Genomic DNA, 24,742 nt, shown 5'->3' on the forward strand with positions numbered 1-24,742 from the left:
GATTGATCAATGTGCACAAGACGTATATATTCATGTATAATACGCACTCGTGTGTTATATGTACCCTTAATTATGGGCAATTAAATTCTGGAAAAATATATCTGTCGTATATAAACATTTCAGACCGTCAGCATAAACCATGAAATTTATCTTTCAGCTCTGTTTTTTCTAATAAGAGCCCCCTATTTCTAATTTTGAGAGCGCCCTGGGTGCTTATTACGTCGAATACGGTAATTTGCATTTTAAGATGTCTATTGCAGTACACGATTTTAGTGAAACAGACCAGAAAAAGGAAAGCACTATGAAACTGAAAATTTTCCACAAAATGATCATAACAAGTTCTTCGTAGGCTAATGCTAATGAATCAGTGTTTGTGGAATTGGGACCGCCTCCGTGGTCTAGTGGTAGAGCGTCTGCCCGGAGAGCGGAGGGTCCAGGGTTCGATCCCCGGCCGTGTCATACCAAAAGACGTTAAAAGATGGTGCTTGTTGTTACCCTGTCTGGCGCTCGGCATTAAGGGGCTAAAACAAGGACTGGTCAATATACTGTGTCTGAGTGGGGCATTCATGTTAAACTGCGGCATGGTATCTCAGTGAGCTAGCACTATAAATCGGCATCAGTCCGGACTAGTACAATCAGCCACACACACACATACGTACATGCATGTTGCTATATAATGTGTTTAAATGTTACAGAACAAAACAAAATTAAATTTGATTTTAGTCTTAGAATTTGTCATCCTGTAGAGACTTAACTTTACACACATAATCTATACACTTTCATAAAACCTAAAATTGTCTGGCTTTGGACCTGATACATATATGATTAAAGTCAATAAAGGAGACCCTATATGCTCTCCTATGACATCACAGGAAAAACTGATCAAGTGATATAAAATGAGACATTTGATTGGTCAAGAAATTCATAACACTTTAAGATTAATTAAATATTAGTGTCATTTTCATGCTTGAACAAAATAATTCTGTAAATTGTGGCTTTCTCAAGCAAGTGAGAATAATTTTTGTACAGTCGTAAAGATAAGAACTGAACTTTCCAACGATACCAAATACTCAACTTGACCTAATTTTGACGATAGAACAGTATAATTCTGATGCCGCAAATTATTTAAAAAAATGTTAAAGTCAATTAGAGGGTAATTGTTTTAAAATATCATGACAGATTAACTACAGTCATATGAAAATATTGGTGTTCTTAACTTTTTTAGTAGTATATAAAACATTTCAATAAAATGTTTTATTATTTATTCTAGTTCATTCCACAATGTTTATTGTAGTTAAGGTCTTAAAACACATATTACAAATACTTTCAATAAATCTAGCATGCAAGAGATTACATGTCACGTCAATGCTGAAATATATTAGATATTTAGCAAAATAATTCTTTCTTCATCACCAGATTTATAAAAAGAAATTCATGTAGGAGGGTAAAATATATTTATTAACTAACAGATGACAAAATTAATCTCTTACATTCTGCCCATGCTTGAAGGTGCGTGGATGGGTTTTTTGTCAGCTCGCAAAACTTTGATGGAAATAATGTCATAAAATCGACGAGAGGTTTCAACACTTGCATCTTGTCACATAATATCATGGTCATAGCTGTGTCATTTTTGTACCTTTACTAAATTGACGTCAGACTCATTAGCAGAACACGAAATAAATCTGTCCAACCTTATGTTGTAATTTACCCATGCAGAGCTAAACACAGAGCCATTCCCATAAGCCCCAATAAACCGCTTTGTATTACTAGCATTTTCTTTCATCAAGGCTACTAGCTTTTCTGCTGTTCATTACCGTTGTCAATGTAGTGTATTAAGTAATAATGTGTAGTCACATTTTGTTTCCATCATGACGTAAAACATCAACACGGCATCACCCCTGGTGTCGGCAACCCTAACAACATCTGATTGGTTGGTTGTTGGTGATGTGTGGGGGAATATAAGTTGTTCGAGATGCACGTTTTCAGTACAGAAGTCAAACTGTCAAGCTGTTGTGTGTGTCCAGTTCAAGGCAGTTGGTGCATTTACTGTTGTTTTGTTTCAATCAGAACGGATTAATTTCCCTAGTACAGGTACTGTTCCTAACTATCCAATCTTTATGTTTTCGGAAATCAAATCATTTTTTGTTGCTTTGTCGGTAGTGTTCTTGTGTGTTTGTTTCAGAAATACTTAAACAGGTTTATTCTAGGGATGTGTTCTTTCACTTCAATTTCTTGTATTTAATACTGGGTGATAGGTTTTGTCAGATGTAAATTTGTTGTATTTAGTTTCTAAATTTTATTTTCCATTTTGCATAGAAATAGGTTTTCTTCTTGTTTAAAGGGGGGGGGGGGGGTGGTTGGTCGGGTAGCCTGGTGGTAAAAAGCTTTTGCTCATCACGCCGAAAACCCGGGTTCGATTCCCGACGTGGGTACAATGTGTGGAGCCCATTTCTGGTGTCCCCTTTCGTGATATTGCTGGAATATTGCTAACGTGGTGTTAAACCATACTCACTTACTTGTTTAAAGGGATGTTTAAACATGTTTTAGGTTTTTCAGAAATATATTACAAAATAACATGGCCCACCTGGTTTCATCACTAAGTTTCATTGACCTTTTTTCACTTTTCGCCTTTCGCACCCGTTGGAATTCTCCGGTGTTGATTTCATTTATATTTGGCAGCAAACCATGTTTCTTAACACAGTAGTAAAAGCTTAATAATGTAATATGTATTCATCAAATCAAAGAATTCTTCAGTGGAAACAAATTCAAAGGATTGAAATTTTTAAATTATCCGTCAATTTGCTTTGAAGAATTCAAAAATTTAATCTTAACAAAAATCTCAAATATTCAATGATATTTAAGTCATTTCGAAGTAAGCTTGTGTGACATGAAAATTAAAACCTGAAATGGATATATGTTGAGAAATAAGTTGCAGAAGTTGTGAGATTTCTTTCTTTGATTTTAGAATAACATCTTAGATTACCATCAGCCAGATTATTACCAATGTGGTTCTCTTCCAATTAGTTTCCTGAATTTGCAGCTTGACCATCTGGATAATAGACATCCCTCCATTAATTAGAACATAATTAGCTGTCAAGACAACAGTATATCATAAACAATACAATTGAACAGATTCCTAGTGGGTTCTCTGGGTTTGACAGTTCTGGATCGAATGGGTTGCGAGCGATGTCCTTGACATTTTCCAGTTATTGATCTTTATGTTTGCACACATAAAAATTAATGATTGTTGATCAAGAGGTGATCATAAAGCTGAACATTAAAAATACCTTAACTTTCATAAAATATTTTTCTGGATGTATGATTTTAAATAATCCTCATAATTAACTTTTCTACTAGAAATGCGTATTCCATCAGTGTGCCCCTGAAAGCCTTTGTATAGAAAATACTACTTTCCTTAGAACTAACAAATAATCAGTGTCTCTTTTAGATTGCTTTGTATCTGATCTTTCCTTCAGATAAAACATTTTAAATTATCATCCATCATATATGGATGTCTTTGCTGCCTTGCTTACTCTTTTTTTCATTTCTGGTGATCCATTCATATAATTTTCACCACTATTTTGCCTTTCATGCCAAAAGGAATCTGTTTCGGCATATAAACAAGACTCATAATTCTTTGGTGTTAATGTTTGATCTTATATTGAATATATACTCAAACACAAGCATATTGTCTATATGGCTTTATAAACACAACATATCACTTTTCAAGAAGGGAAGCTATTTTGATCTTATTAGCATAGTGAGGTCCTGTAGGACGTCACACCTCAAAGTTCCTTCCCTCTCAAACTGTAGCACAAGTTCAATTGTGAATGGATATTTGATAACCAGACATGTCAACACAACTTGTATAAAGAACACAGAAATTGCAAGGCTCAAATTTGAAATTTCAAGAAAAGAGAAGAGGTTTGAGCTGTGTGCTTCTAAAAAATCTAATATCATTAATAAGAACTTGAAACACAATTAATTATGTGTTTGAGTGTATTTCTTGTTCCTAAGTTGGCTTCAGGTTCCCATGGCTTGTTTGTAGTCTTAAGGAGATCAGTTTCCATTGTAAAATACTATTACTACTACTTCCCTTAAGACTAACCAAGTAATTGGGTGTCTTTCCTGCCTTAAATGTGTTACACGATCCTAAAGTGGGCTTGACATTCTCAAACACTTGTTACTATCACCCCAAGGAGATTAGTTTGATAATAAGAGGATTTATCAAATAATCTTTTCAACATGGCTGAAAGCTATGTGATTAATTCAGTACTGACATGATTCTAACTGCCTGATTTGATTTGTAAAAGCCAGTGGATAAGTTAGTAGTTGGATTTCTCTTCTGTTACAACGCTCTATTTCAAATTTACAATTGAATATTTTTCAGCGAGTGTCCTAAAAAAATCACCCCTGCTCATCCAGTTGACTTTTGGGTCATCCGAGCCAAATTATTATCCACTTTAGTCATGATATTCAACAGTTTCTTTTTGCAGATTTTCTTTTTTAATTCATTTCAACAATAATACATTTGTAAAATATTTCTATATTGATATTCAATTTGATTGATATAATTAGACTTTATTTTTGTCAAATTTTAATATCTCTTTTAAAATTACACCCTACCATCAAAGCAACAGAATGAATGGTCCCTATATAGAACCATGTAACAATAATTTTTGTGACATAGATGGCTGTGGTTTAAGAATATGTATAATAATACTTCATATGAAGATCCTGAAAGTCTACATGTTTCATATCATAGGCATAAGACATGTAGAATATTTGGAAAAAATATGCCATCATTCTCAAGCAGTGATATTTGAGCTACCCTGCAACTTTTGGACGTTTCATATTTTTGAACATCTTCCCTAGGCATGAGAGTTAACTGACTATGAAAGTCCAATTGCCACCCTTGCCGAACTAGGCTGGAATTCCTGGGCTTGATCGTAGCACCACCAGTGGCTATTACGAGTTATGTCCCTTCTCAGGCTATCCTATGGACCAACAGATTCCAACTCTCGTATCACTTGCATTTGTTTCAAACAAAATTGGGGCGCCAAGTCAGGATGATCTGATCGATAATCAAGATCTATCTATATTGTGATAAAAAGGGTCTTTCATCGCTAAATGCATCAAATCACGTGAGCACATTGATAAATAACATTAAAAGATTTGGAAAATATCTGTTGACAACGAGTTGGCGGTGCACATGCTTTTCAAATCCTGCAATCTGCTGAAATCTGCACGACAGTTTACGAACCGGATTTCAATTTCGTTGCAAGATTTTCATTGGACTATGCATAGACTCATTAGTCCAGCCAAAATGTAACTCCATAATACCAGCCTAGTTCGGCAAGGGTGGAAACACGACTTTTACAGTCAGCTGACTCTCTTGCCTCGGGAAGATGATTTTTGAAAAGGTCAGTGATAAAGTTAACAGTGAAAAATGGATGGTCGTTCTATACAAATATCTTACAATCAAAGCAGCTTGAATGTTCAATAATATTTAAACCAATGGCTGTCAGTAAACAAACAGTTATTCCGATATGGAAAAACAAAAACATCAAAGAAAACAAAATACCCATTCTCTTTGGGGCATATGTTTGAAGTTTTCAACAAAATACAACTTTAGTCTGTTTAAAGTCATTGCAATTTTCAGTCCATAAATATCAACACAACACACTCCTAAAAACCGGGGCCCAAATGCGCACTTAAACAATTCTCCATTGTATGTGCCACCAATTCAGTAACACATTTCGTCTTAGCCAAGCAACGAAGGACATTCACCAACAGTAACACAGGTAAAGTTACTGGGAATATCCCATTTGTATAAACCCTTGTGAATTAAGATTGTTTTCCCAATGCCAAACCATGACCCTGATGGTAAACGTTATTGGATTATTCTGGAGGAAAGAAGGTATTGTTTTCCTGAGTCTTGGTGTTGTAGGGTTAAAATATTCCCTAAAATATGTTTACATTCAGCGGAGTAGCCGATGTTGTTTATGAAGATGCAGAATGAAAAAAGTGAAAAGCGATGATGTATAATTGATACTTTAATTTTATTTATGTGAATCTTTGATTTTATAAGTTAACATACACAACAGGAAGAAAAAATGAAAACACCCTGCCATTTAAAAAACGGTCCAATAAGACTGCTTTTTAAATGCCATTTAGAAAGTGGTCAAAACAGAAGAGGGAAGAAAAAAGACAGTTTAAAAAATTGTAAATATTTTGATATGATTAAAAATAAACTCCTAACTGTCAACAACTTCTATGTCATACTGACATAAAGACAATTATTTCCCCTTATATCCCTTCAACATGGAGGAGGTCTAGTACACCAAGCAATACTTTACATGGATGATAAACTCGTTACTGACTGTTATACCTCTAATTCCTACATAAAAAACAACAACAATGTGTAGCCAAGAGGGATTAGTAAGTCATAATCCACTTAAACAGATTTGTAACCATAGAGATTAAATATCAGTGAGCATTTGCTAGCTATGATTGTAGCCATGGCCCTCTGGGGATTAGTGTGTAATTCTGTGTTGTAATCTATATAGGCAGTGGGTAATAGGAACATTGATTTCAAGGCTGTCATTTGTCCAGGTAGGTAGGGCAGGGCGGGTCCCTGGAGACTGATATGTTAGCAGGAATAGCTACATTAGTGACTGATGGGAACGTACTTAACTGTGGGCAAAGGAAGTATACACCTTGTTTGCTGGTGGCTAAACATGTAACGTTTATTCCATGGTGATGTATTTGATACAGGTATGTTAGTTAGGTTTTGGACCTTAAGCTTTGCAGTGATAGCGTTTGGTTTTTTTCACATCCAACTTCTAAGTGTATATTTCCTTTTGCCTGGCAGTTTAGGTACAGGTTTTTGGGCTTGTGTGAAGTTTTGTATTTCAGATGTGTAATATACTTGAAGGTATTGTATTGTATTTGTGTTTTTACAGGCATTTTGATTGCAGGATGGTGTTGTGAAAGTTGTTATTTGGATAAGTTGGGTTACACTTGATTATTTTAAAAATCTTCTTCAAGTGGCATTTATTTTTGAAATTGTTGATTTACCTTATGGAGGTAAATATTGTTATTGGGTTATTTTTGTTTTTTGTCTTTAGAGTGAGTGAGTTGCCGCTTTTAACAGTATTCCAGTTATATCGCGGCTTGTCAGCTTAATGTGGGAGGAAAGCCCGAAGTGATGCAGGTCTCAGACATTTAAATCTTCGGTGAAACCCACGAGCACGGGTATGGTGCTGACAAACCTAGAAACATAATCAGGGCGAACCGGGATTCGAACCCATAATCATAGGTTTCTGGCGTGCCCAAGGGAAGCAACTCTGCACAGCGAATTGCGGCGCCTTAGACGACTGGGCCCCCTGGTGTCCTAAGAGATTCATGTAAACTTTTATTATAGTAAAAAATTATGTATGCTATTTTGCAAACTATAGTGTGTTATGAAATAATATATTCAATTTGTTTCCGAAAATATACTTGTGAATTTTGTTTCTTTGATTTTCTATTTTTGGCATGATCACTAAAATGAAATCTTTAGTTTGCAAAGTGTAAAATGATAAGTGAACATGTTTTTTGCAATGTAGACTGAACGCCACTCCAGGATAAGTTAATTGCTCAGTTTGAAGGACATAAAATCAATAAACAAACAAACCCATATCACTAACAGGTCAAGGGATGTTTGCTGTCGTTGGGAAGAATTGTATGTTTTTAATGACAAGTTTAATTCAAGATAAGGTTCAATTTTTAATGCGTTCTGTCAAACTGATAATGTTTGATACGTTTTATAATTTTAAAATTATTAAATTGATGTGTAAATTCAGTTGTTTTTAAAAAAATTTACAGAACATAGACAATGTTAAATATTACATGTACTCAAACCTTAAGAATTTAGATCAAACAACGGTAAAAAACTGGTAATTACCTGTTAACGGGAACACTGTCATGTAGAGCAGAATAGGAAAAAACAATGAAACTATACACTTTGATGAGCAAGCACAGCAAAACAGATATACATCTTTTTATATTGTAAGGCTGTCACAGATGTATTGAGGGTGGAACCTGTAGTTTGGAAAAACATTTACTATAGGATTTGTTCTGATAATGAAAGCGGTTAGGTGAAATGGGGTTTAACGTCATGTTCTACATTGTTGCTTGTGCATGCCTGTGTATGTGTGTGGCTGCTTGTACTCGTCCGGACTACTCCAATTTTATAGTGCCAACCCACTGATATGCCATGTCACATTTTAACGTGAATACCCGACTCAGACACAGTATTCTGACTCCGAGCCAACCAGTCCTTGTTTCAGCCTCTAAATACCAAGCACCAGGCAGGGTAACAACAAGTACCATCTTTTAACATCTTTTGGCACAGTGCAGCCAGGGATCGAACACACACCCTTCCCCTCCCTGGGCATCCAGGGCAGTCCGGGGCTGTCCGGGCAGTCCATTAGTCCATGGAGGCGGTTAAATGAAAAAGAAATATTTCCAACTCTTTACTGTCCCCCAGTACCTACCCTTGAGGAAAAAATGTGTTTCCTTGATTCTCATTTGATGTAAAACACGATATACCTAGTCCTACCAAACATTTATGCTTCATTTGAATGACATCCATTGAACTTTGTTTAAAAATAAACATTTTTTTAAATAAAATGCCTCCTGTTTCACATATTTATAAGATTTGGACGAAAATCTAATTTATCGTGGCCTGATAATTCAATTTCTCAGGTGAAATTATTCATAACAGGTAGTGAGGTAACATGTAGCTAAAGTCTGTACGCCTTGATAAAGGTAACCAGTGTCACAAACACGTATAACGTATATTCTGGAGAAGTGATGATATTGCCATGGTTACCATTGTTGTGGGTGGGGTCAAAAGTTGAGTAAATAGGCTAATTAGTGACTGTGGAAACAAACAAAGCAGTTCGTCATCAATCCAGGTGTTTGCTAACAATTGGTGTCCTACTTATGTAATACAGATGTACAAATGATCACATACTAGTTAGGAGATTAGTGCCTCTAAGATTATATGTCTACAATGTTTCCATAGCTACTCATGTTGTTATTGGCCCTGTAGGAATTTCGTGTAATTATTGGTCTGCAGTAACCTATGCAAGTTGTATTCCCATGGAGATTCTGGGTTAGAGCAGGCCCCTGAACAACCTATGCTGGTCGAAAGAAGAGACCAAATGGATTGTTTGTTTGTTTGTTTGTTTGTTGTTTAAACTCAGCAGTATTCCATAAAATATGACGGCGGTCTGTAAATAATCAAGTCTGCACCAGACAATCCAGTGATTGATGTCATGTGCGTTGACCCACGCAATTGGGATGTGATGACATGCATCAACCAAGTCAGTGAGTCTGACCACCCATTCCCGTAAGTCGCCTGTTACAACAAGCATAGAGTGCTGAAGATCTATTCTGCCCCGATCATCACGGGTCCCAAATGGATAGAGTGGTCAGGTACTGTGAGTTTGCTGATTGCATTTCATCATACCCAACAACATTGATGGTTGCTCACAATGTCAATCACTGGATTGTCTTGTCCAGACTCAATTACTTACAGACCACCGTCATATAGCTGGAATATTGCTGAGTTGGGTGTTAAACAACAAACAAACAAAGTCAGAAGAGTGAGGCAATAAACAAAATAGGTGGCCACTTATAGTCTGGAAGGTAATTTAAGGTACCGCATTTTATTCTGGAAAAATATATCTGTCGTACATAAACATTTCAGGCTGTCAGCATAAACCACGAAATTTATCTTTCAACTCTGTTTTTTTCACCAAAATAACATTCTAATAAGAGCCCCCTATTTCTAATTTTGAGAGCACCATGGGCGATTATTACTTCAAATACGGTAGTTTGTTTTGTTTACATTTGTTACTGACAATGATGCAAGTAGGAAAAGTCAAAGTCAGAGAATAAACATCACGATCATCTCCAAAACAAGATTTCATTGGGCGTAAGGCAAAATAGCGGTGAAAACACTTGTAGAAAAAGAGGTAATAAAAGATCATATTCCACTTCACTTTTTTACCTGTCTCCATGTTTTACTTTTTATTTTTTGTGTGTTTCATTTATATTTTGTTGCTTTTCCTAATGTCTTGTTGTGTATTCTTTATCTTCAGAAGTTCTATTTGTCTTTTAAAACAACCACAAGACAAGCAGAATGACCAAGGAAGGTGAAGAAACTGTTGTTGAGCAAGTTGCTGCAGTCCCAGAGGGTGATGACGTCAAGACAGCCGACCCTGTGACTGAAGAGAAAACTACTGATGGCACAGCCTCAGGGGAGACAACTGCTGATGACACAGCTGCAGGGGAGACAACTGCTGATGACACAGCTACAGGGGAGACAACTGCTGAGGCTCAGAATGATGAGACAGCAGCAGCAGCAGAGGAAAAAACAGCTGATTCAGGCGGGGACGAAGTGGAGAAGCCAGCTGAAACCACAGAAACAAAAGCAGAGGTAAACAATGACTTCTTGAAGTGGCATTACAAGTTGGTATGATGATCAAGGGAGAGAGTTCTATGAATATACAACTTCTTTCTTGCAATGAATACAACATTCCGGTGTAGATACCAACACTGTTATCATCACATGCTTCATAACGGTGTTAGTTACTACACTGAAACGTTGCATTCATTGTAATAAAGAAGTTGTACATCCATAAGACTATCTCCCTTGTAAACCATGACTATCACATTGATTCTAATCACATTGGGGGCACGGGTGGCCCAGTCATCTAAGGACCCGTGATTCGCTGTGCAGAGTTGCGTCCCTTGGGCATGCCAGAATCCTATGATCGTGGGTTCGAAACCTGGTTCGCCCTGCTTATGTTTCTAGGTTTGTCAGCAGCATACCCATACTCGTGGGTTTAACCAAAGTGGTAAACATCTGAGACCTGCATCACTTTGGGCTTTCCTCCCACATTAAGCTGACACGCCACGATATAACTGGAATACTGTTAAAAGCGGCATTTAACCCAACTCACTCACTCACTTCTAATCACATTGTGTTTGATGTTTACTGTGAGGAATATTGAATTGTTCCCATTATTTAGTTGCTTTACTATTCATTTTCATTGTCCTATTATTGAATGATGTGTCTGTTTTGAAAAGAAAATGATATATTTTTTTTTTCTCATATGTCTATGACCTGTTTGCTTTTCAGGAAGCACCTGCACCAGCTGAGGAGAGTTCAGGCCAAGGGGACAGTACACCAGCTGCAGAATCCACGGAGACAAAAGAAGAGCCTGCCACTGACTGTACTGATGGTGAGAAAGCAGAAGAAACACCAGCTACCACAGAAGAAAAATCAGAGGAGACACCTGCTGTTACGGAAGAGACACCAGCTGCTACCGACGAAGTACCAGCTGCAACAGAAGAAAAATCAGAAGAGGCACCTGCTGTTACAGAAGAAACACCAGCTGCAACAGAAGAAACACCAGCTGCAACAGAAGAAACACCAGCAACAACAGAAGAGACACCAGCAACAACAGAAGAGACACCAGCATCAACTGAGGAAACACCAGCAACAACAGAAGAGACACCTGCTGCTACTGAAGAGTCAACAGCTGCAACAGAGGCGACTGAAGAAACACCAGCAGCTGAAGAGACAAAAGAGTCATCAGGGGAGACAACAGCTGAAAGTCAAGGAGAAGCTACAGAAAAGGCAGCTGAAGAAACCACAGCAACTGAAGCATCAACCGAAGTTGCTGAAATAACAGAGAAGCCAACAGAAGATGCAGCAGAAGCAGCTGTAACCGAAACAGTAGCAGATGCTGCATCTGCCCCTGCAGTAGAAACATCAGGGGAGGCTGACTGTAAAGAAGACCAGGAACAGATCACAGAGTCGTCACTGACAAACCCAGATGCTGAGAAAGAAGCATTCCAGGAACTTGTGGACAAGAATGCTGAACTTAAACATGACGCTAGCTCTGCTAGTGAGGCACAGGGGACTCTGACAAAGTCCTTGGATGAGAAGGAGATGGAGATTGAGAAGCTTAAGGCACAGCTGCAGAAGGAACAAGAAGAGAAGCAACAGCTGAAGTCTCAAGTGGAAACACTGAAGGAGTTTGAGGAATGGGGAGAAAATAACGGCGAGAAAATGAAGGAAACTCAGAAAAAACTTGTCACGTTTGCAAACGATAATGAAGAAAAAGATAAGAAAATTGTCTATCTGGACAAGGAGCTTGCATTGACCAACTCAAAGCTGAAGGCAGCAGAGGAACAAGTTAATGCTAAAGGTAACGAAGGAAAGGCCCCCCAGTCCAGGACCTGTGCTGTTATGTAACCTTACAACAGGATGAAAACGTTTCTGATACTACTAAGGATTCAGGGCATCCTGTGAGTAAGAGCTTACACTCCAGGAGGAACTATCATATTTATTCCATTATTTATGAACCGAAAAATATTTCCTTTCTTTCTTGACTGTTCTGTTCTTGAAGAAGGTTGAACTGACTATTTCTGTTGTCTGTCATGGCCAAGCAGAACATTGCTGTGATACCGTCCATGGTCTGTGATGTGTGATGTGTCTGTTGACTGGAACATTCATCAAGAAGTGACTGACAGTATTGTGAAGAGTTCTTCGTTACATCTCACCACTGTTGTACCATTGTAAGGAACAGAAGTAAAAGTCAGTATTGTTTCATCTACTCATTGTTTCAGTATTTGTTATGATTTCTGTCACGGCTGAAATTCACACTTTTGTATGTATTCAATCTCATTGAAGTCAGATCTTAGTTCTCCCTACCACTAGACAAAGATCTGAGGACATCCCACGTTAGAACAACCTTTCATCCAACCAATCAGAGCCTTGCTTACCAGATCATGGAAATGACAGTCGGAATGTGATTTTTAATCATGAAACATCAAAAACTTTTACACAGGGTATCCCAAAAGATAGTTACAAGCTTAACGACTGAATCCATACAATCTAGATCATCTATTAGCCATTCCAGAATGTTCTTTTGTTCTGGTTTCAAATTTTTAATCGAGAATTTGTCAAAATATGTTTTGAATTGTAGTCGCCAATTTGTAATTAGTGCCGTAAAGCACAAGAAAGCTGCCTTCTGATTGGCTAATATCGACTTCTTGTCAGTCATTCCATTGGTCAGTCAAAGTTTGTGAAAGGTCAGTCTAACGGACCCGTAATGGGATGTCCTCAGATCTTTGATTAGTGGTAGCGATAACTAAGATCTGATTTTGATGAGGTTGGTGTGTATTCATCCTAAACTAAACAGACTTAGAAGAATGTGATTTGATGTTTGACTTTACTGAATACTGAATAGCAGAATAGTTTAAATATAACATACAAAATGAATATGTTATTAACTGCACACAATTCACTTATACAGTTGGGGTCAATCATTCATGTACTGGTTTAGCTTCCAAGAGATGTTCTCGTGAAAGTGGGGTGGTCGGGTAGTCTAGTGGTTAAAGCGTTCGCTTGTCATGCCGAAGACCCAGGTTCGAGTCCCGACATGGGTACAATGTGTGAAGCAAATTTAAGGTGTCCCCCGCCGTGATATTGCTGGAATATTGCTAAAAGCGGCGTTAAACCATAATAACTCACTCACTCTTGTGAAGATTTCCATCTTCGTAGGATGACGAAATTTCCCTCTAAGTAAACCAGTAATTGAAAAACAACTTTAGGAAAAATAATTTCACTCTTTTGCCAAAAAAACAAAATGAAGCAACTTTTGGAGAAACAAAAGGTTCTTAACCTGAAGAGTTCGATTTTCAGCAAAGTCATCTAATCATTAGATTTCTTTCCATATTGTCGCTAGTTTTTGGAATCTCTGCTCGTATTAGTAGGTGATTATATGGTTACAATAGATGTACGAACACATTCAAACTACAGAGTACAGTCCTGTGATGTTTGTGTTCCAAGGGTGATTAATAGTGAGTGAGTGAGTGAGTGGTTTGGGTTTAACGCCACTTTTAACAGTATTCCAGTCATATCGCGGCGTGTCAGCTTAATGTGGGAGGAAAGCCCGAAGTGATGCAAGTCTAAGACGTTTACCACTTCGGTGAAACCCACAAGCACGGGTATGGTGCTGACAAACCTAGAAACATAATTGGGGTGAACCGGGATTCGAACCCACTATCATAGGTTTCTGGCGTGCCCAAGGGACGCGACTCTGCACAGCAAATCGCGGCACCTTAGATGACTCGGCCACCCGTACCCCCCTGGTGATTAATAAGCTACTGGTGTCGCAGATGTGTTTATCGTCAATTGGTGAAACAGAACAGCATCCTGACACCTGTTGCTATATATATGATGTGACTTGAAATCATATAACAAGGATTTATATCTCATATTGAAATATATATACTCTTCTACTCAACTTGTGACAGGGATAGTCATTCTATTTAAATATATACCTGGAACCCTTTGTGTATCATGGAGTGAGAAGAAATATCCCTATCAAAAGTTGAGAAGTATGTATATGCTGTTTACCTCATCACCTCTTATTTTCTGGACACAAATCAATTACTGTATTCAATGTAATAAGCTCAAAATTAGAAATAGGGGGCTCTTATTAGAATGTTATTTTGGTGGAAAAAACAGAAGTGAAAGATACATTTCGTGGTTTATGCTGACAGTCTGAAATGTTTATACACGACTGATGTATTTTTCTAGAATTTTATTTCCCATAATTAAGGATGCATATAACACACGTATTATGCACGAATATATAAGTCTTGTGTACATTGATCAATCGGAAGGGATGCTAATTTGGATTGTTCACTTGCCGATATATTAGCAAATATCGCAGTGGGCGCTTATTAGAGCAGGACATTTATTACGTCGAATACGGTAACAGGGTTTCGGTGTCTAGATGTTGAACAATATCACTTTAATACTCACTGTTTGGACAGACTGGCCTCTGACTTTCTCCTTTTATTTGTAAATCGACAATATTTTCTTGTGTGTTTATACTTTTTAGCATTAGATTTATCTGTGATAACATATGGTTAGAATGATCCATTTTGGATTTTGCAGGGAAAGTTCCCATGAAATACCATGTCTATTGTGTAAATACAGTTTTGTAACAAAATCTGTTTGTTGATTGTTGAAAAGTGAAATTGTGATATGAAGTCATTTATAATTTATTTACCTTGTCACAGTTATAACCCTGTATTGGTTATGGTGTATTACCTGCTTACTGTTAACGTCTTGTTGAATAAACATGTACAGCTATACCAGGTTTTGTTGTGGTGAGGTGAGGTGAGGTGAAATGGGGTTTAATGTTGCGTTCACATGAGAGAGAGAGAGAGAGAAAGAGAGAGAGAGAGAGAGAGAGAGATATTTGATTGCACTTCATTTCAGATCTGGGATAGAATAGATCTTCAGCAACCCATGCTTGCCGTAAAAAGCGGATATGCTTGTTGTAACAGGCGACTAACAGGATCGGATGGTCAGGCTCGCTGACTTGGTTGATGCATGTCATCGATCCCAATTGTGTGGATCGATGCTCATGATGTCAATCACTGGATTGTCTGGTCCGGACTTGACTTCCTACAGACTGCGTCATATAGCTGGAATATTGCTGAGTGCCGTGTTAAAAAAACAAACAAAAAAAGCAAGCTCTGCACAAATTAAATCATCATTTTATAGTCCAAACACTACCAATCACAGTTACAGGAGCATATATTTACACGTAGATATGACAACAAATGGCATGGTTATAATAACTATAAAAGTTTACAGTGCTTTGTTAAAGTACTGGTATTATTGATAATAGCAAAAAAATTAGACACTTTTTATTATGGATATATTGTACAAACACATATGATACTTAAATGTTTTTAGATTACACCAGTTACAGTAGAAAAGTTGGTTGGTTGGTTTGTTGTTTAACGCCGCACTCAGCAATATTCCAGCTATATGACGGCAGTCTGTAAATAATCGAGTCTGGACCAGACAATCCAGTGATTAATATCATGAGCATCGATCCACGCAACTGGGATCGATGACATGCATCAACCAAGTCAGCGAGCCTGACCACCCGATCCCGTTAGTCGCCTTTTACGGCAAGCATTGTCGCCTTTTACGGCAAGCATCGTCACCTTTTACGGCAAGCATCGTCGCCTTTTACGGCAAGCATAGTCGCCTTTTACGGCAAGCATCGTCGCCTTTTACGGCAAGCATAAGGGGTCTGTACAGTAACCTGGATTCAGTAAAAGTGTTTCATATTAAAGATAATCAAATTCATCGTCAATAATTGTTGAATCACAGACAGAGCAAAATCTTTCTTTTATTATATCCTTCTAGCGGTCAGTCTCTACAGGTAAATAATTGTGGGAAGTTTGATATAATAATAGCGTGTATGATACAGTGTTTGACATCAATAAATATATTTCAAGGTGAGGTGAGAGGAAATTGGGTTTAACGTCGCTTCCAAGATTATTGTACTTATATAGCGGCATGCATGTACGTGTGTGTGTTTGTGTGGCTGCTTGTACTAGTCTGGACTGATGCCAATTTATAGTGCTAGCTCACTGAGATACCATGCCGCGGTTTAACATGAATACCCCACTCAGACACAGTATACCGACTCCGAGCCGACCAGTCCTTGTTTTAGCCCCTTAATGCCGAGCGCCAGACAGGGTAACAACAAGTACCGTCTTTTAACGTCTTAACGTATGACACGGCTGGGGATTGAACCCTGGACCATCCGCTCTTCGGGCGGACGCTCTACCACTAGACCACGGAGGTGGTCTAAATATATTTCTAAACAGGGTAAACTTTTAAACAGTTAATAATAGATGCCTTTTGAGCTGTCAGCAATATCACTGGGCCTTGTTTGTATAATTTGGTTTATTAATTTCATCAGCAATGATCACATATCAATTATTGAAATAGTTGAGATGTAAGCGTAGAATGGAGATCCACCACCAAATTTATTTGTCAACTTTAAAGTTAATGATGTGGAAAGTGTGACATAATTTCTCTGACAAATGAAAACGTCTCATGGAAGAAAGGTTTGTCAATACTGACCCAGATGAGCAATCAAGCATGTCAACTGCGCCAAAGGTAGTGTTTACCTGTCACCACAACAACAAATTCCTGATCAATACATGTTCACACCTTTCAATGAGAAGTAATTTAAATGCAAATATGTCCCTCATTACAAAGCTGTCACTGTTTGTGAAGATGATGTTTTCGAGGTGGATCAATGGAGTCCAGTGATGCAGAACTGAACATGATTGTGGAAGATAAGATGGGAATTAATGCGAAATAATTAAAATGTTTTAGGATTTTTTCCAATAACATAGGGCAGAGTAGGATTAATGATTTCGTCAACATCATGACGGTCACATTATTGAAGTCATGACTTTCTGAGAAAAGTAATTCAGTTATAGGAGTGAGTGAGTTGGGATTAACGCTGCTTTGAACAGTATTCTAATTATATACCGGCATGTCAGCTTGATGTATGAGGAATAACAAAGCATGTCATGGAGTTATCTCGTCTTGTGCACCTTTAGGTAGTGAGAGAGTTTTGTTTGACGCCGCTTTGAACAGTGTGTGTCATCTTGATGTGGGAAGAAAGCCCAAAATAAGATGGAAAAACATTGTTGCAGATATTCATCCTCGCTTCTGATCTTGTAGGTTCCCCCATCTTCCTGAAGCAAGGGAATTAACTAACTAAGTCCAGCTGTAAGTCCACCCCTGCCGAACTGGAATTTCTGGTCTTGATCGTAGCGCTACATATGGCTATTAGGAGTGACGTCCCTTCCATGTACCAGCTATTGACCAATCAGATTCCACCTCTCATATCACTTGTATTTACTTCAAACAAAATGGCGGCGACCAGTCAAGATGGTGTCATTGGTCGAAATAAAAATTAATATAAATAACTATGTCAATCATCAATTTATATATATGAAAGTCATTCTGCATTTGATAAGTGATGTAGACATGGGATCTATATATAACATCTTTTAATGTATAAAAGGGACTATATTTCTAACAAAAATAAATACTTTTATGTTTAATATATTTCTTGGACCGGCAGTTTTTTTTAGATGCAGCAGGCCCGTGAACAGAAAAATAGTGTGCGGCCTTATTATGGTAAAATGTGTTTAACTTCACTTGAGCATCTATTAAAAACAGGAAAAGATTTGGAAAATAAGTGTCTACGCCCAGCTGACAGTACACATGCTCTGCAGATCCTGCAATTGAAGGAATTCGGTACGGTAGTTGCCATGGTGTTAATGAACCGGATGTCAATATCCTAACAGGATTTTGATTGGACAATGCATAGACTCGTTAGTCCACCCAAAATAGAACTCCATAATTCCAATCAAATTCATTCGGCAAGGGTTGGATCTGGGCCCCATCCCTCAGAGCGATCTTAGCGCTACGATGATCGAAAGCCTATGTTAAAGTATGGGACCTACGATCACCTTAGCGCTAAGACCGTTTTTGAGGAACGGGGTCCTGGACTTTTAAAGTCAGTTAACTCCCTTGCCTCGGGGAGATGGGGTTTGCTATTCTTGCGGCAACACATACAGTAAACTACGTTTATAACGAACACCTTATAACAACTGACCGCGATAACAAACTTATTTTTTAGTCCTGGCCATTTGTTGTATATATGATGTATATATATATGCTTATAACGAACTACGATTATTACAAACTAACATAAGTGGTCCCTTTGAGTTTGTTATCACCATAGTTTACTGTAGTTTCATTGTAAAGAGAAGGGTTCACACCTAGCAGTTGCTTATCATAACAAGAAAGTCCATGAGGTGAGGTGAAATGGGGTTTAACGTCGCGTCCAAGATTATTGCACTTATATAGTGACGTGCATGTACGATTGTGTGTGTGTGGGGCTGCTTGTACTAGTCCGGACTGATGCCGATATATAGTGCTAGCTCACTGAGATACCATGCCACAGTTTAACATGAATACCCCAATCAGACACAGTATACCGACACCGAGCCAACCAGTCCTTGTTTTAGCCCCTTAATGCCGAGCGCCAGACAGGGTAACAACAAGTACCATCTTTTAACGTCTTTTGGAATGACGCGGCTGGGGATCGAACCCCGGACCTTCCGCTCTCCGGGCAGACACTCTACCACTAGACCACGGTGGCGGTCAGAAAGTCCATGAAGGTTGGAAATTTCTTTTTCAACAATGTTTCATTTATTGATGAGTATCTTGTTTTTGGTGTCACAGCTTAAGTCGTTAATACAATGATTTTGTTTGTTTGTTCGTTGTTTTAAGCCGCACTCAGCAATATTCCAGCGATATGACCTCGATCTGTAAATAATCAAGTCTGGACCAAACAATCCTGTGATTGACATCACAAGCATCGATCCACACAATTGGGATACAATGACATGCATCAACCTAGTCAGCGAGCGTTACCACACGATCCAGTTAGTCGCCTTTTACAGCAATGAGGTGTGGGTAGCATGATACTATTGCTTGCACATTTTTTTATGGATTATTGACAGTGAAGAGGACTGCTGTCGAAAATCTGAAGATTTTTATGGTGTAAACAGCTGAAATACAGGATTACTGGTTATGATGTAATTGAGGTTTTGTATTCGTGTTTTAGGTGTTACAAGCTGACAAACTTAGAAACATAATCAGGGCAAATCTGGGATCTGAACCAAGAAACAGGAGCAATAAAAGAGGCAGTCATGTTTAAAACCAAAAGGAATATTCACTTATGTAAAGGTTTCATTTGGCAACAATACCATATTTAAATATATAAGTACATTGTATATATATATATATATATATGTTAATAATTACTGAAAGTTAGACAGGGTTCTGGGGGGACCATATGGTGTCTGGGCGATGAAATGGTTTCTGACCCGTGAAGATCCGGGGTAGAATAGGTCTTCAGCAACCCATGCTTGCTGTAAAAGCCAGCTAAGGTTGTCGTAAGAAGTGACTAACGGCATCGGGTGGTCAGACACACCGACTTGGTTCATGTATATAATCCATCCCAATTGATATCATGATATCAATCACAATCACTGGATTGTCTGGTCCAGGCTTGATTATTTACAGACTGCCATTATAAAACTGGAATATTGCTGAGTGTGGCGTTAAACAACAAACGAACCAACAATATGGTTTCTGCAAATATTGTAAAGAAATACACAACAAAAGTGACACTTGATGTAACAAAATCCACGGAATTCTGAGGATCCCCCCAAAATTCTCCGTAATCCGTAATGCACACCATTACGAGTGTAACACGGGATTAAGGTCAATTTCAAATCTGATAACTGAGGCGTATAACAAGAAGGCGCTTTAATAGCAAAATGCTTTATTCATGCAGTTGCTTTTACATGAAAATTAAATCTTGAGAGGTTTCTTAACATACATTTCAATACAATGACAGCCTTCAGTCACAGGAAACCTCAACACGTTTCTCTCATTCATCAAATACAGAAGTGATAGGCAGAACTAGGTGGAGATACAATCACAAGGAAATGGAAAGCATGGCTGGCTGGCTGGCTGGCTGGCTGAGATAGCCCTGCAGTAGTGTGTTGGTAACACACTCCCATACAGATTGTGCAGCAGATAAAGGACAAGGCATTTTGACGCATCTGAAACTAAAAACCTTTCAAATCCTAAAAACGGGTAAGTGCAAACTATCAGTTAAATGACCACTTATATTTTCTAACATATTTTTGAATGGTTTATTTCATATTGTATGGCTCAGAAGAACAACAGCAGCCCTGTTCTAAGTAACGATAATTTCATGTGTGTGGTTTCTTATGGCATAAGCCAGGGCCCACTTTCACAAAACAATCTCAGCACTACACCTATCTTAAATCAGAGGGTATGTCAGAGGGTGGTGGTTATTATATAATAATGACCGCAGTGCTAAGATTGCTTTGTGCAAGTGGGCCCTAGCAGTATGGTTGGGACAATTTTCTAACAAATTTGCAAACTGATGAATCGCTATTTTGGTTGATGCATGTCATTGTATCCCAATTGCGTGGATTGATGCTCATGATGTCAATCACTCGATAATCTGGTCTAGACTTGATTATTTGCAGACAGCCGTCACACTGCTGGAATATTGCTGAGTGCGGCGTTAAACAACAAACAAACAAAGGAACAGTGAGTGAGTGAGTGAGTGAGTTGGGTTTTGACGCCGCTTTTAACAGTATTCCAGTTATATCACGGCGTGTCAGCTTAATATGGGAGGAAAGCCTGAAGTGATGCAGGTCTCAGAGGTTTACCACTTCGGTGAAACCCACGAGCACGGGTATGGTGCTGACAAACCTAGGAACATAATTGGGGCGAACCGGGATTCGAACCCACAATCATAGGTTTCTGGCGTGCCCAAGGGACGCAACTCTGCACAGCGAATCGCAGCGCTTTAGACGACTGGGCCACCCGTGCCCCCAACAAAGGAACAGAGCCCTGGTGCTTATTAGAGGATATACTATAAACCTTCTGTAATAACTCTTCATGAGAACTATCCCATCAATGACATGCAATATAGCTAGCTGTCAGGGCTGCCAATCACCAGATCACATGCTCTTTATGAAATAAACACTGTTCCAACATGTGGCAACAGCTGGTAGAATAACAGAAATATTCATGACATACAGATGTACATGGTCTACACATTCCGACAAACTTCCACAGCTCCCGTCATCTGGTATAACTAGGCATGCTTACAGGGTACTTATCTATACTGGTATGTAAAGAGGGGATTCCTCGATGGTGGCACCCAAGGCCAGGTTTAAACAGTAATAAGTGTCATATATGAAACTGAAACATTATCTCAGCGTACTGTAAACATTTACTGTTAGATTGATATACATCACAAAGGAAGACTGACCAAGAGGGCTTGAATGACTTCAAACTTGCTTAACTGATACTAAGCTGTAACCTGGTCGTCTGTTAAGCTTGTGAAATAAGACTGCAAGGGTCCAGATGCAACTTGGCTCTAGCCTGAGAGAGTTTGTCTAAAACTATAGTTATCCTGAGGGCTAGAACAATTTCAGGCTTTTCAGAGGTGTTCACATCTGGTTCAATTTACATGTACCGTATTCGATGTAATAAGCACCCATGGCGATATTTGCCAATATATTGGCTAGTGAACAATCCCAATTAGCACCCTTCCGACTGATCAATGTACACAATTTGTTTACATTTATTCGTGTATAATACGCACTCATGTGTTATATGCACTCTTAATTACAGGCAATTAAATACTGGAAAGAATATATCTGTCGTGTATAATACGCACAGACTTTTCTTTAGTATCAATTCCAGCTGTCAGCAGAAACCTTAAACTTTACGATCTTTCGACTCTTTCACCAAAATTATATTCTAATAAGAGCCCCTATTTCTAATTTTGAGTCCGCTCTGGGCGCTTATTACGTCGAATACGGTATTAGTGTTTTGAGTTGGTCCATGTAAGGTGAAACGGACTGGGGTAGTAGTCGGAGATGCTCTGCTTCATCTGGGCTGAATATTCACTGGGAAACAGGGGTCAAAATGTTGTCTGAACTGATATGTAAAACTTTCCTGTATGTTTGACTGGCATTCTAGAAGTTGGTGAGTAAATTAGAAAACGTACATCTTTATGGATATAATTCAAGCTTGATATCGGTGTAAGAATCTAAATCGAAACATCGCTGAGAACTAGAAGCTGTATTCCATAAAATATACATATTCTAACCTTCTTAGATATCAGACTTTTCAGTGTACCTGATCTGCACTATACTTAAAGGCTGGCTATGGTGATGGACCAACTTATCAGTGATAATATGTAGAATGTGTGCATAAAGATTACTCGATATTGCAAAACTATAGTCAGTGTGACACCAATCGGACATCTTCCCGAGGCAGGCGAGTTAACTGACTTTGAAAGTCCAGTTTCCACCCTTGCCGAAATAGGCTGGTATTATGGAGTTACATTTTGGCTGGACTAACGAGTCTATGCATAGTCCCATCAAATTCGTGCAACGAAATTTCGGTCGATTGCAGGATTTGCAAAGCATGTGCACCGCCAACATGTTGTCAACATATTTTTCAGTTTGAAGATAGCCATGTACATCGTATCCAGAAAGACAATATAGTAATTGTATCAATGAGATATACATGATGATAATAGGACAGAAAACCTTCACCTTTGTAAATTCTAACTGCATCCTCCCAAACATGGGGTGGTCATTGATGAAGCAGATGTCAACCATTCTTTGACAACATCGTGCCAGTGTTTTCACTACCCGACTAATCTACCGGTAACTGCTGTCTGTCGTAAATCAAATTCTCATGCCTCAATACTCCATTATAACATTATTTCTTGTTTTTGTTTGTGAAAGATTTAAACATCAATACATTGTCTCTATCATTTAAAAATTCAATTGAATTAAATAACTTGAAATAAGTTGGAGTGGGAGAGTTGGGTTTGACACTACTTTGAACAGTATTCAAGTATATGAGGGTGAGTCAGCTCAATGTGGGAGAAAAGCCCCAAAATAAATCAAATAAATATGGTTGCAGGTAGAATTCACTCACTATAAGAGAAAGCATATGCAAAACATACATGCAAAAAGGTGTCTTGACCTATGAATCTGAACAAGTGAGCACAAACATGCAACCGAAACTTGAAGCACTTGAACTTTGTTTACTGTAATACAGAATCATAACTATGCAGATCTGGAACAGATTTTTATTTCTCTATACCAACATGTGAATCCCAAAACCCACGAATTTACAACATATTGAAGTCGAACGTGGTAAGTGAACCATATTACATGCTATGTCTGAAGTAGTTTTTCTGCATATAGTCTAAAAAAGAAACATTTTATGGAACTTCACTGAGTATTGTAATAAGTTTATCACTTTTCAATACCTGTTGCGTCAAAGATAGTGAATGAGTGAGTTGGGTTTAACGCCTCTTTAACAGTATTCCAGTTACATCACGGCGTGTCAGCTTAATGTGGGAGGAGAGCCGGAACTGATGCAGGTCTCAGACGTTTACCACTTCGGTGAAACCCACGAGCACGGGTATGGTGCTGACAAATCTAGAAATAATGGGGGCGAACCGAAATTCGAACCCACAAACATAGGTTTCTGGCGTGCCCAAGGGACACATCTCTGCACAGCAAATCGTGGCACCTCAGATGACTGGGCCACCAGTGCCCCTATCAAAGACAGCAAACAGAAGAAGTGATGAGGAGAATGATAAAAACTACTTCCCATATTGATATTTTGATATATCTATCTTTCCTTGATACTCAAAATTGATACTTATAACATGTCAAGTGTATATTTTAATATATAACATATTTGATTATCCCATACAAAAGTTGAGTGGTATTAATGTAAAACTATTTCAGAGCTTATGGATGAACGATAGAAATAAAAAGGGCAACACAATAAAAGGGGAAAAAGTTAACTATACATGCTATATGCTGAGAGATTTCCACAAACTGAGTTTGTCTTGTAGGAATCTATGATGACTAAATGCAAACTATTGTGCAGAAAATATATCCCACTGTCCCCAGAAATCTTTGGTCTCTAACCTTCAAAATGGTTTATAATCATAATTAAAATGAATTTCTACACAAGAAACAACATAATTAAGCTTACTGAGGAAACAATTAAATAATAAATTAAAATTATGTTGATAGCATCCTTAAACTTTCCATAATTGAATAATTGTTATATTTTCTTTTTTCTTCATCCAATACATGTAAGACTCGGAAC

General features: G+C 38.1%; 1 protein-coding gene across 1 annotated transcript; it reads left to right on the forward strand.

The window, feature by feature from the left end:
- Positions 1–1,999: 1,999 nt before the first annotated feature.
- Positions 2,000–14,577, forward strand: LOC139445376 (enolase-phosphatase E1-like). Its single transcript, XM_071226512.1, has 3 exons — positions 2,000–2,091; positions 10,155–10,492; positions 11,198–14,577. The coding sequence occupies exons 2-3, from the start codon at positions 10,196–10,198 to the stop codon at positions 12,317–12,319; spliced, it is 1,419 nt and encodes a 472-aa protein (XP_071082613.1). The 5' UTR covers positions 2,000–2,091; positions 10,155–10,195; the 3' UTR covers positions 12,320–14,577.
- The last annotated feature ends 10,165 nt before the right edge of the window (positions 14,578–24,742 follow it).

This window comes from Haliotis cracherodii, unplaced genomic scaffold, assembly GCF_022045235.1.
Source record: "Haliotis cracherodii isolate W230 unplaced genomic scaffold, xgHalCrac1.p SCAF_6, whole genome shotgun sequence".
In the NCBI taxonomy this organism is placed as follows: Eukaryota; Metazoa; Mollusca; class Gastropoda; order Lepetellida; family Haliotidae; genus Haliotis; species Haliotis cracherodii.

Excerpts from the sequence above, each read along its gene's own strand:
- LOC139445376 (XM_071226512.1), top strand. The coding sequence starts at position 10,196 with ATGACCAAGGAAGGTGAAGAAACTGTTGTTGAGCAAGTTGCTGCAGTC. Across the intron at positions 10,493-11,197 it reads CCACAGAAACAAAAGCAGAG|GAAGCACCTGCACCAGCTGA; the intron begins GTAAACAATGAC and ends TTTGCTTTTCAG.